A 14,410-nucleotide genomic window follows, 5' to 3' on the forward strand; every position below is an offset into this window, starting at 1 on the left:
GCCGACATGGCTTACTGCGTATCTACTTAGTATTTTATTTGCATATCAAGTATGTTTTCAGAAGATAAAGCGGATGTTAAATAAAACTAACCTCGTATTTTAAGTAATGTTAAGCAATATTTAGATTAAAGTGTTTGTTAATCCTATACGTATGGTCCCACTTTATCTTTTTTCGTATAGTTTCCTAATAGTCTTTAGAGCTGTTGAGTTGTATTAAATTATTTTAAAACCAAATATATATAAACGCTGTTCACGATATGTTAGTCAAGTTTAATATAATAGTAAATAATAGATATATGTTTTATTCTAAACATATTTGAGAGCCTTATACGAAAGTAAAGCAATTTGTCTGAAAATTATGTACGTTATAAAATTTGTTACGGTATTTTAGAACTTTGAAAATTCTTTACTTTAATAATTAATTTTAATGATATGAAATAAAAAATAATCTGTACTGTTTATTTTGTAAATCTACTTCCTCGCTGTTAATAAGTTCAGAAAAAATCCTTTTCATAAGAATAGACCGAAATAAATACAATATATGTATGTATTGCTATTTAAATGTTATATTATTCAAGATATTGTTTTATTTTTCAGTTTCTTCACTTCATAGCCTATATCGATTTTGATAACAAGGTCTACTGTGAAACAATTAACAAAAAATTATACATCAGTATGATATATTTAGAAAATTGTAATGATCCAAGTATTTCCCCTTTCTAAAATTTATTGAAGAAAGTGATATTATCGTGTTAAAATATCCTCACATACAACAGAAGTCGAAGGTTGACTTAGATTTTTTTTAAAACCTGAAACTTAAAGCGGTTTTTTTTTTTAATCTTTGTCATTTTGATATTAGAAAGAAATTAAAAAAAAAGTCTTATGTCCTTATTACGTATTTATTATTAGTAACAATCGTCTTGTAAAGTCATTTCTGTTACAGAGATTCAAATTTTCTTAATATGCATATATCTACTTATTACTTACGTTATCGCTGATGAAAACGATTTTATACACTTTAATTAATACACACGCAGACGTGATTTTAATTCATAATATAAATTTAATTAATTTACTCCCAGTACTTAATTTAAAGTCGCATATCGCTATAAAATGCTATCGACCTGTCCAGTGACGGTGAAACCTTACAACACTAACAGCAAAATAATAGTTTTGCTTTGTCCGAATCTTAATTATTTTTTATGATATCGATGAAGTAAAAATTAGATCAAAACAATTTATTTTTCACTTTACTCTCAGTGAATTATTATTGAATAGCTGGTTATGGTTACAAGACATACATTATTTGAATTCACACGCTCATACCGATATTTACAACGTTAGTCTCCCACAAAACTATTCATTGATAAGCGAAAAACATGAATGCCAATTGTATAACCAAATATTTGAAATGCAAAATCTTTCGGGACATTTTTTTCTTAATTTTTAAGCACGTATTTATACAATAATATAGCGCGTCAGGTTTAAGCCGAGCTTTGCATTTGTGTGAGTGCACACAGTAGTGTATGTGTGATATCAAATTTGTGCGTGCCACGCGCTTTTCTAGGTTTGAACCGGTTTATACTGGTTTTACTTTGCTCTTCACCCTTCGTACTGGTAGCAGTGACGCTATTTAGTCCTTAATATGTAGTTTCTGTGTCCTGTTTACTCCTGAAATGGATTCTAACACAAACAAACGAAGCGTACTTACCTTTTAATTGCCAAGTAAAAGAAATTTTGTGTAATTTAAAAAATTAATGACATAAAAATGTGAATTCAGGAAAAATTCGTATAATTTTTTTTTATACATATTTTGAATTCATAAATTAGTCTGTTTTTCTTTACATATTTACACCTGGCTTTAAACAAGCTTTGATTATTTTATTTTAAATCTAGAACAGTTCTCCCACTCATCTAATTAAAAAATAATCAAATTAATTCTAAAAGTTTTTTGTCCGACTCTAGTTTTACTTTCACTCACACAAATGCGAAACTCAGCTTAAACCTCGCGGACTGTAGTAGATATTAAAAAAAATAAATAGAAATAATTATATCTTATATATCGCAGCATCCCAACAATCATCACCCCAACCACAAGTTTCCACCGTTACATTAACTACGTAAGTAATTTAAAATTTGTGTAAAAAAGTACACAAATGCGAAACTTGTAGTAAGGATTTTGTGTACGAAATAAAACTCTTCCACGGTATCGTTATAGTATAATTGATCTTATATGTAGTGTTATGCGTGATGCGGCGCGGGTTGTGGCGGGGGCTCCTGAGGGGCTTCCATGGCGGGTCCGCCGGCTGCGAGGGGCGGTCCGCCCCCCGGGACGCCCACAACGCCAGGCACGACGCCCACCACTCCACCGCTTTCGGCCTGTAATCTATTAACAACATCTTTTAATATTCGTCCAAGTTTTGTTACCCAGTATGTTATGGCCAACGTCGAAGTAGCTAGTGCTATGTGCCTATAGACCGATGAATTTCATTTTTACACAAGCTCAATGTATTTGGTAAGTCATTTAAAAGCAGTAAGTCTTCAATACAATACATCCCATCGAACATAATAGTACTGTATTAGCCTACAGCGCTCACTTGGAGCTCTGGTAGTTGGCAAATCATTTACCAACTATTTGAGCTCCACATTTCAATATTAACTTAAAACAATTTCTTTACTACTAAGACTGGTATGTTTGTAGTTTAAATTAACTAAATCAATTGAACCGAAGTTAATGAGTATATATAGTATATAGTAACCTCTGCATGGCGTGGTTCCTCGCTCGGAATTCAGCTGCCTTCAGCTGTTCCAGGTGGAACTGCTGCCGTTCCTGAATCAACTGCTGCCGTTGATATTCTAGACCTGGAACATAAAACTTGGGATTATTATGAGTCACTATACAAATGCATGTATTATTTTATAACATACATATTTTATTACTTCATATTAAACAAAATTAAACTCTAATTTGAATAACAACACCATACACTTAAATATAAATTTCATGTTGTAACTATAGAAAAATAAATAAAAAAGATAGTGAGGACAAGTTGTATGTAAGTTGTAAGCTGCTTGTAAACATAGCATTATGTGTGTATGTGTGTATGTATGCAAAATCTACTGAATGTTGAGGCGAACAAGACCGCCTAAGATTCTTATACACTTTGTTCTATGGAAACATCACTTTGGTGATACAAAATTCATAATAATTGGACATTTAATTAGATAGAGACAAAACTATCGCACCCTCTCTTTCCCTCTCCATGGTAGCCTCCAGCTCTTCGAAGTGCCGCAGCTTGATCTCCAGCTTCTTCATCTGTGTCTCCACCAGTAATGCCACCAGGGATTTGATCTTTCTCTCCTCGACCCCCGCTAGGTGTTTAGCTTTAACAGCTGCAGCTGCTAGTGCTGCCGCTGCAGCTGATTGCAGCTTGGCGTCCACTACAGCTGGGGTCTCTGTAAATAATATTGATAATTTTTTACAGAAGATAATAACTTATATTACATGAGTATAGTATCTAAATATTCACGTGTCGTGTAAAACATATTAACAGACTTAAATTCGAAAACCATCTTTGAATATAGTCTAGTTGTTTTTATACGGCTTTGTTTGCGTGGAATTTGGAATAGGCTTCAGAGTGGTAATATAGAGTGTTAAAACAAGAGATTTGGTAATAAATCCGCAGCGACATCTAGCGTGTGACATGACCTCAGACAGAGAACAAACATTATACAGCTATATCGCAGGGGCGACACGGAGTTAAGTTATTAATTACAGCCCACGTCTTATTCTGATGTTTGAACAACATAACTGTAGTTTCATCAAAATCCGGTAAGTAGTTTCTCCGTGAGGCGGTGACCAACACCGATGTCCATATTCATCAGTAGTATGTATGTATGACCTGGCGTGCTGGTGTCTTCTTCTTTGGAGTCCTTAGCCTCCTCTGCCTCAGCCGGTTCCTCCTTCACCTTGGCCTCTTCGTTATCAACCTCCATCGCCTCAGTCTTCACATCGCTGCCTCCTTCTTTCTTTTCGCCTAAAACGTAAAGATTTTTAATGTATAGTTTGTTATATATTAAAGATCACATATATTTTGTGTTTTATTACAATCACGGAGAATTGCTTTTGCAAAGTTAAAATGAAAATACTTCTATTTTTATAAGTGTCTAATGATATTTGATGGATAGACACGGTTACATTTTATTTGTTGTTCATATTTTTCTTTGATACGACTATATCGTGTATGTGTGTGTGTATACCGGCGCTGGGCGTGTCCCCGGCGGGAGGTGCGGGGGGCGCAGTCCCCGCTATGCCGGTGGCTGCTAGGGCGGCGGCGGGTCCGTGGGCGCCGGCTGCCTTCACGTGAGCCTCCATCATGGCCGCCGGAACTTCATCCTGGACATCACAGTATTAATGATTTATTACCACGTTGTTCGACTCGGTTTATTAAAGAGCGATGGTAAGTATACTTATAACCACTATCTTTTTAATATATTATTAATTCATTTAGAATATTTTGTAAGGAAAAATACGCTTTTCTTATTGAAAGCTTATTATTAACACACCTTTTAAATAATACAACAGTAACTATGTATGGACATTAGAACAGCATTATGAAAATCTTTTTTATATAATATTGGAAATTTCTTATCTTACCTTAATAGCAGCGAATTCATCCATAGCGGCCCTTGTAGCTTTAGAGGCGATTCGGGGGTCAACGACCGAGGCGAGGAAGGCTACTGTACTCATGACAGGGTTACCGGCCTTACTGAACGGCACAGGCTGGTAGGCTAGCGGACCCAAAACTCCACCTTGGAATTTAATATTAATAATGGTAAATGTATTTGATTACTATTTAATTATATTAAAATGTAAATTTACACACATACTAAATTATATGATTAAATAAGACTTAAGCATATTGCTAGAAATAATAAAAATTTAAACTGTTAAATACTTTCACTTGACAAAATTTTATTTTACAACTAGCTAATAATGTGTCTCGTTTCTCACCCGCGGATGTGTCGTTTAGGTAGGGATCCTCGATGGGTAGCCTGAGGAAGTGTAGGATGCACTCGTCGTGTGTCCTGGAGCCGACGTGTGCTGCAACCCTGTTCCAGTCGTCACGGTGGAGTTCCAGAGCTTCCAGTAGCAGAAGCGTCTCTTGTTCCGTCCACTCGCGACCCCTCGCACCGCCGCGGTACTGAAATTGAATTAATTATATATTGAAGTAAAATAAATTAAAAATTTATATAAGAATGCAGGAAAGGCAAGACGACAATTTAACTGAATGTGACTTACATTCAATATCTATACGAAACTAATATTTTCTGATTGCTACAAGACTAGTAATCCGAAAATATTAGTTTCATTTAAATGAATACTCGATAAAGTCTTTGATCTCATTATGAGTTTTAAAAGATTATATATTAATGAAAATTAATTTAAAAATAATATATGACAGGCGGGGTGCGACAATGTCACTGGCAATTAAACTATAGCCGCTTTACTCGGTTGGACTATTTAGTCTGTGCGTATGCAACCTTATCGTGTGTTACATATAAAGTTACATTTCAAATTGTATGTGTAAAATACCTCGAGTACAATTTATAATATCTGTGTGAAGAATAGTTTGTTCTTTCTTAGTACTAAATTTCAATACTTTAAACTGTTTCACTTACAGTATGATATTTGATAAGATTAATAACATTCTTATAATATAGAAGTATGAATTTAAATAAGAATTTTTTTTTATGAACCTGATCCATTTTAAGCCCGGGGGCCGTCCCCAGCTCTATGGGTTCAGTCTTAACACTGGGCTCGGCCTTGATGGGTGCCTCGGTGCCGTTCGGCAGACCGGCCTCGATCTTCGGCACCGCCGCGTTCTCTGCTGTTAAAAAAACATATTAGATGACTTCATCAATAACATTTATATTAATACATAGAATATAGAACACTACGACTTATAGTAATATATACGAATTTAAATGTGATGTGTTTTTTTTTGTATAGAATCTGACCCGTATGCCGTTTGGCGTGAGATATATATATATATATATATGACAAAAAAGGCATTTTTTTTTAAATTTTAAACGTGTCCGTTTGTTTGGCCAATCCATGAAACATCTGGAGATTTTGATCGGTCTTTAACTAGCAGCAGTTGATGTTATGATAAGTGACTGTAACTAAAATTATTTATTTAATAATAATAAAGAAAAAATATTGTTTTAAAATTCGAATACAAAATATAGAATAATAATATAAAGTATTATAGTAAGAATAATGTATAGAAGCGGCCAGGATTTGTACCTCCGACCTTCAAATAAACGTGCCGGTTGTTTTGCCACCTGAGCTATCGTGTCCTGAGTCAGGACGACTATATATATAAAACGTTACCTGGTCTCTGTTGGGTGGACCTCGCCTGGAGCGGCTGCAGCCCGGAGGGAGTGTCTGAGAGCACGTGGAAGTGAGATGTCGGAGGAGGACCCATCGCGGTCGGGCGAGCTTCCGCCTCCACCTGCCGGGGAATATGTCATATAACGTTTTTTTAGACAGTAATGAACAAATACGCAAATAATATATCACCTATATAATATTTTGTAAAATGCAAATATATTCTATATAACATTTCAACATATTTTTTATCATTATATTTTAATATTTTAGTCGATAGTGTAAATTATATCACCTGATAATTAATAAGTCCCCATTGTTCCAGGAATCCATGTACCCTCATGATGGCGCACACGTCCCCGGCGAGGTTCCGCCGACAGGCCGTGCTTGTTAAATATTCAGTAGGGTTCAAACGATACGTGTCTAGCATGAAATTTCTGCAAAAGAAAGGTTTTATAAAAGAAATGAATTAGGTTGAAACAAAAAATATTTATATCTTATTTATTTATATATAAATATTTTTTATTTTAAATCATACATAATGAGAATTTATTCCAAATATATTTATATATACTTTTTTCTTGTTAACCATTTAGTATATAAATTTTTTCAACTGGATAAAATTATTTTGAACAATTCGTGTTGTGTTTAAATTATATATATATATATACACATCAGTTATCAATCAGTATGTTATTTATTCATTAAAGTTATAGATTTAACATATAATAATTGTCACTATATACTTTAAGTTAACATAGTCACATGTCACAGTCACCTGTAAGCCAGATATATCTCCGGTGTTTTGGACTTATTCTTATTATTGAAGAACTCCGGCAAGGCCCTCTTCTCTATGGTGTGTATCGAGTTGTAATCAAACCAGGCGGAGTAAGACGGCACCACTATGTGATGGGTTTGGTCTGTTACGTTGTCTTCCAGCTCTTCCTTTGTCATCTCCTGTTAAACATGAATCACATCGACCAAACATAATAATTAAACTAAGAAATAAATAAGATACGCAATTTATACACACATACATTGTATAGTGTATAATATGATAAAACATTTACGTATATTTAGGGAACACGCATTTAATTCGAACCGAATCTTAAAACTTTCAGAATTCACTTTCAGAACACACTCTCAGAACAACTTTCAGAACGCACCCGAATTGACGTTACAGAGATGACATTTGGTATATTCCCTTATGCGCGGGAAAGTATTATCGACGCTATTTGTTAGTGTTTGTAAATTAAATTTTAGTTTTTTGAGGTGTTTTGATTTGAGATAATAATTAGTTAAAAATCTTTAAGGCAAGTTTGGTCCAGTTAATATGAGACAAGTATATTTTTTAATGATTTCAGCCGAATCCTAAATATATATTTATCTCTTACATTGAAATAAGTTTTAATTAGTATATAATGTCAAACTGGTGGTCGTGACTCTACCTGTGTATTGGAATCACTGTGCTTCCCTTGTGAGTCGTCGTGCGCGTCCATGGCCGGGGCGGGCGTGGCGGGGGCTTCCTGCACCACCTCGCTACAACCACCGCCGCCGCTGCCCCCACCACTGCCGCTCCCACCCGCACCGGACGGACCCGCAGACGGTACAGACACAGGTGCTGTTGGAAACAAATTAACGTTTCAGTGAATTACTACGACAAAGTATAGTCCAGCCAGTCTATCCGACTGTGTAACTTATTTTGTCTACTGTTCACTTTGAGAATAAATTGTTTTTTAGTGCTATAACTTATCCTGGGTAATTTGTAACTTCATTATGTAATGTAGACATAGCACCCTATTTCTTTCTGGGTCTCTTACCGCCCCCCTCTAGGCCCGAAGCGTCCACAAGAGGGCGTTGTCACTCACTTTGGCACAAGCTGGTGTAACTCCACAAGTATTTAAAAATCACACCAACAACAGAACTAAGAGACTTATTCCAATATTGAAAATATCTCAAGTCTAGTCTTACAGGTTCACAAATCCCCGTAACCACGTATCAAACAGCATTTGGTATAAATACTGACAAATATTTAGAGTCTATGCCAAAGCAACAGGAAGATACTTTTCGTCTTTGTCATACAGGGTGTTACTTCACTGATGGTGTAAACTACACCAGCCTGTATATGTTCTAGATCAGTCGCCCTCACCCTCGGTGGAGCGCTCGCTGTCGGTGGCGGGCGCCACGTCCGTGTTGTCTCTGGACGCGTTATCGTCCTCGTCATCGCCGTCGTTGTCTCGACGTTTAGCAACTCGACTGTTAATGAATATTATTATATGTATTACAACAATAAGCAACTATATATATATATATATATATAGTTGCTTATATATATATATATATATATATATATATATATATATATGTATGCAATAAATTAACATATGAGATTTTTACCTATATACCTACATAATACAAACTTGGTACAATCATGCAGCACTTTTACCCCAAGTTCGAAAAACTCGACACGTTCGGTATGCAGTGTGACGATGCGAACTTGTGTTAGGGTTGATTGTTTACTTAATATATGTAACTAATACTATAAATGTGAAAGTTTGTGCGCGTGGATGTGTGTGTCGCTTACACGGCCTATTTAATTGATTTTATTGAAACTTAGAAATTACAATGTAACTGAGTCTATAATTTCCCTGCATTTCTAGGGGAATCATAGCTTCAAAGTTGTGTTTGGCATGACGTCACGTGCCAGGCACTAGATGTCGCTAGCAGTTAGCTATTGTTTTGACACACTTCAAACATCCTTCTCAGAGTCAAGACAAATTCACAGGTAATAACTAGTATATAATATTTAATCTACAAATGTAGACATTATATATTATTATATCTCACCTCTTTCTCTTCCCATGTTTCTGTGGAGGGGGTGACGGCGACCTCTTCCTCTTGCTCTTCTTACTTTTCCCTGAACTCTCCGCTCCCGGCATCAGCTCGTCCACGGACAACCGCAGTTTGTGGACCTTTAAAGTTAAAAAAGCTTAGAAATATCTTTTGACCACTTTTGTTCTATATATATATATTTTAATGTCATATTAGTCCTATATAAGATGTATTATGACGTCATCGTGGCAGTCAGTTAAAGAGTTATAGTCTTACGCTATGTTCCCATCAACTGTGTAGAACATAGTACCTAAATTGTGTTCAGTTATCGGTTTGTCCTATGTTACTGTTCAATATGGTAAATGTTTGTTTGATCATCATTGTGTTATATTGTTTTTTTTTTAACCATCGTTTTGATTAAGTCAAAGATATAAAGACAACGGAAGGGATGTAACTGTCCGAAGAAAGAAAAATACATAGGATATTTTGATTTCGAAACTTTAAAATAAGTGAGATGACCATGTCTATGTGTGAATATGTGAGTGCTAATTAGTGTATGAGTGTGTGTATGCGCGTGTGTGTAAATGTATGTGTATTCGAGTCTCTGTGTGAATGGGTGAATACACGAGTGGTCGAGTATTTGTGTCAATGTGCGTGTAGGTTAATGTACGTGTGTTCGAGTCTATGTGTAAATGTGTGAATGTGCGTGTGTTTCAGTCCATGTATGAGTGGGCCACCTTCTTCTTTCCATGCTGGTCTAACTCGTAGTCCTCCTCGTTCATCCACTCGTTGTACTGGGTCAGATCCAGTGCCCACGTGGCCGACACTCGCCACGGCTCCGATCTATTACAGTCCCAGTTGGCTGTCTCCGGAACATCCACCTGATGTGAAATTATATTATATTATAAGTTTACATATATGCACTATTACAAGTTTTTTACTAAGAATTAAGCGAAAATATTGCGGTATAATAATACATTTCTAATTTAAAATATTGTCTTTGAGTGTCCATAATGGACGGACTGTCATTGAACAAACCATTATATAATGAACCGTTTGCTTCTTATTTATAGTACTCACGGGGAGGTCAGCTTGAGCCCAGGTGTCGTGGCTGTCTGGTAAGTAGTACCAATGCACCAGGACATTATTTCCCCTCCTGAACACCGGCCTGGCGTATTCTTCCTCTAGAGGATCAACAGCTGGGTATATTATGTGAGTGGCATCCTCTTCGTCTTCTGCAAATACATAACATATAATAAAAACATATTCCGATATAGTATAGAAATACACATAATATACAAATTCATTAATATTTATTAATAGCAAAAATACTTTTTGGTTCTAAACACTTTTAATTACAATAATCGACGTCTGAGAATGAAACTTTCAATAATGAGACGATTGACTATTTTCTTATTACTATTGTAAAACATAACTAGCATAAAAATAAATCGGTTAACTACTAACAGAGTGTCATTATTTTTCCTACCACATATCTCTCCCTGGTGATTCACGATGATATCTTTGATTTTGTTCGCCGTAGCTTTGTCGACGTCGGGGCGGATGTAGATGCAGGGGGAGCGGAGTAATTCAGCTGTTAGCAGAGCCGACTCTATTTCCATCATCATCTGCACGTTAAGATCCTTGCGGGACGGGTTCTGGAAATGACGGACGGGAACGGGAAAGGGACAAGTCCGTTATGTTAGTCATGATAAACAATCATTATAAAATATTTAATACAAGTTCTGACAATTAAATAGACTATCAAAGAAAACTAAATAGTTTTATAGTCGGTTTAAATACCGAAAATACGAAGAGATTGAAAATATAGTAGAATATAAGTCAGAAACGACAATGGTATAAATTTTTACAAGTCTTTTATCATGTAAGTTATATAGAATTCTGCTTAGACATTACCTCAATTGAACTGAATGGTATATACAAGTATATGAGTACTTCGATATATTTTATTTATAGATAGACATAATTGTAACACATCGCAGACATATAATAAAAGCATGCAAGACAATCCCAATACAAAATTAGTCAAAAATATTAAAGGTAACAACGGGTTAACGGGGAAATAAAAAAACATTACAAACAGAACACAAAAGAAAGTGGGCATTGCATGAAAATGATATGAAATGAGGGAAGTCGATGGACTTTGAATGAGAAAACTATATAAGAACATTCTGGAACCATTCAAATATAAACAATATGGACAGACATCTAAATTTGTTTCAATATATCTAAATGCTACACTCTAAGTGCAAGTACCAAATAAAATCTATGTGACAAAAGAACCATTTTAAATAATTTTAAAATATTTTCATACAAAGAACTGTGTTATATTTTGTCATTCAAACAGTAAAACACGAATTTTATGCGTATATATATTATGATACTAATAATTTAAAAATCATTTTCAGTGTGTTACATTAAATAATTTCGTTGTAAAAAAAAAAATATTAATAGATATTAAAATTATTCAGGAATACCTTTCAGGATTTCCTGCGGCTTAAATTAGGTTATTTTTATATTTAATTTTAGAAATCATACCCAGGATCATATGAAAGGGTTAGTGACACGCATCTCGCAATACATACTTTGAATATTTAAAGTTATACCCAAGTAATGACAGTAAAAGTAAAAAATAAAAAAATAATCATGTATATCTACATCTAAAAAGATTTTATTTGTAGATAAAATGTGTTATCTGTGTAAAGCTCATAGAAGAATAACCTTATGTTAAGCTTACATTGTCACACTACATATCGAGATTTTATAATTTTTCACTCATAATGTCTATGTTGATCTGAACTATGTCAATTTATTAATGATGAACTGGAACATGAGATGAAACGTCTCAGCATTCCATGGATTCACCGTGCGGGTGCCGGGTCCATCGCATTGCAGGGAGAGGAGCTTCGACAATGCCTGGGATTTGTGACTGAGGTGTAGGTTTAAGGGGTCCCTCTCTAACGCCACCTGACCCCACCGTCTAAACTTTATATGTAGTGTGAGGATGTAAACTTGAAGGAGTATACGTAAGTAATATAGCAAGATGCAGGTCATAATGCATTATGGTCTGGTCTGGTCTGGTCTGCGTGAGAAGGCGTGCGGGACGGGTGCATACCTTACCGACCTGGAAGTCGAACTTGCGCCACCGCTGCTCCGACTTGAAACGGAACATGGTGGCTAGCACTGTGCACAACGAACCACCGGCTTTCATGTCCATGAACACTTTCATCTAGTGACAAAAAAAAAACTTATATTAACAAAAGCAAAACTTATATGTATTTTACTCATATAATTTTCTATTTAAGTTAAGAATGGGAAGATAATTCATGATAATAAGAGCCTAAGAGGAATCACACGGTGTTGCACAATATCAAACAAGTTAGATATAATAATTAGATTTCTAGAGGATAGACATTAATAAGTCATAATAAAAATAGGGTCATTTATATAAAATTTGAATATAGCTCCTCTGGCACAATAATTATGGCTATTACATATATGTTCAAAATACGTTGTGTAATACTTACTGGAAGCCTCATAAAAGGGGGATCAGTGGCATTCTTTCCCAATTTGTTCTCTTGATACTGTATGAGCTGAATGACAAGTTGTGCCAAGCCTTCTTTTGTTGGTGGATCAGTTTGTACATGCTGGAATCAAATATATATATGAAATTGAATGTATTTATGTTTATAAGAATTAATATAACGCAAAATCACTTATTTAAAACATTGTCAGAATCACAAAATATTTTGAATTTTATTTATATTTGAAGCAATACATCATGACTAAAAAATAATAAAACATGTTCACAGCCTATTACCCTATATGCCTATTAGAGAAACAGGCAATACAGATGAACAAAATGAAACTTTTATGTTCATACAACATAGCTAAAACAAAGTCTTAAAGTTTTGGTAGCTACTTTCTTATACTAAATGGGTTAACTCAATTTAGATATTTATTGCTAAGTATTGGTTATTAATGTTTTAATTCTATATATGTATATTTTGCTGACCAAATCTTAAAAAATGCATATATATCAAAATAAATTTTCCATAGAACTACTTATAAAAGTTTAGTTGCTAACCTTTTTGCAGTTTTTTTGTAACCAAACACGGATTTGATCAAACTGAGCTAAGGACTCCGGTGATTGGAAAAACTCTATATTCGGGCCTCCATCCTTCTTAGGACTAAGCGCAGCCATTGTGGAATAAGCAAAGTTCACTTAACTTATGGAGTCACATATAACTATAACGAAATAACATTAAATGCAATACAAAATACACAAGGAAATCCAAAGCGTCGCCAATTTGTCGATAAATTGTAAACGCTAAATTATTGTTGACATAAGAGCTCTGTATTGCCAGTACAAACTAAAACCGAAGTGATACCAGTGTAATCGAAAACAGAATGTGTTATTCAATTTAAAAATAAATTTTAAAGTTTAGATTAAGTTGTCGAAAATATAATTTTATAAGGTACCTATTTTAATAAAGCTTTTTCCATTAGTTGAGATAAGGTTGTTTTTAATAAAAAATATATTTAATTTCACATAAAAATTGATCAGTAATATAATTAAAAAACGTTATCAAAAATTATGTATTTTAATTTTATTTAAATTTTATATTTTGGGTACTATACTTAACAAGCATAAAAATGTCAACTATTGCTAAGTGGGATATCACTTTTCACTTACATAAATAACTTTATCGTCAAATATTTTCTCACTGTTACATACTTTGAACCCTTCTATAGTACTAACAAATATAATCGCTTATTGTCTTTCAGTTCAAGGATATAAATGGGGAAGCTGGTCATCATTTTCTGCGCATGGAATAGCTATAAATAAAACTTGCCATATTTATTAATTCAATAGTTCTTTAATATGTTGTGCAAAAATTTTATTAAGTATTGTCTTTTTGTTACATGTACAATAGAATTTTTAACAGAGAAAATTGTTATCGTTTAATTAGTACTAAAAGTTATTAAAACGTATTTTAAGTATTCCAATAATAAAATTTAGAAGAATATAAATAATTCTTACTTCATCATTTTCCCAGTCTTGTAAGTTTATTCCAATTTAAAATCAGAAGTCACGTTCTTATTAATAAAAAAAATGTGTTCATAAATCTGATAAATGTTTTACAATAAATAGTATGATAA

The 14,410-nt window shown here is 34.1% G+C and overlaps 1 protein-coding gene across 3 annotated transcripts; it reads right to left on the reverse strand.

Moving 5' to 3' along the window:
• Nucleotides 1-2,206: 2,206 nt before the first annotated feature.
• Nucleotides 2,207-13,596, reverse strand: LOC116773807 (SWI/SNF complex subunit SMARCC1). 3 transcript variants are annotated; one of them, XM_032666285.2, is made up of 20 exons: nt 13,335-13,596; nt 12,775-12,894; nt 12,363-12,476; nt 10,716-10,884; nt 10,307-10,461; nt 9,964-10,107; nt 9,242-9,366; nt 8,544-8,650; nt 7,843-8,015; nt 7,173-7,351; nt 6,690-6,831; nt 6,398-6,518; nt 5,761-5,888; nt 5,015-5,204; nt 4,658-4,812; nt 4,261-4,396; nt 3,903-4,037; nt 3,247-3,456; nt 2,760-2,862; nt 2,207-2,386 (listed from the first exon to the last, which is right to left on the reverse strand). In XM_032666285.2, the coding sequence occupies exons 1-20, from the start codon at nt 13,449-13,451 to the stop codon at nt 2,242-2,244; spliced, it is 2,868 nt and encodes a 955-aa protein (XP_032522176.2). In that variant the 5' UTR covers nt 13,452-13,596; the 3' UTR covers nt 2,207-2,241. The 3 variants fall into 3 exon arrangements, with proteins under 3 accessions (XP_032522176.2, XP_032522175.2, XP_032522177.2); XM_032666284.2 differs by having other exon boundaries at nt 5,761-5,891; XM_032666286.2 differs by having other exon boundaries at nt 5,761-5,891; nt 12,372-12,476; nt 13,335-13,595.
• Between the last annotated feature and the right edge of the window lie 814 nt (nt 13,597-14,410).

This window comes from Danaus plexippus, chromosome 20, assembly GCF_018135715.1.
Source record: "Danaus plexippus chromosome 20, MEX_DaPlex, whole genome shotgun sequence".
Classification (NCBI taxonomy): Eukaryota; Metazoa; Arthropoda; class Insecta; order Lepidoptera; family Nymphalidae; genus Danaus; species Danaus plexippus.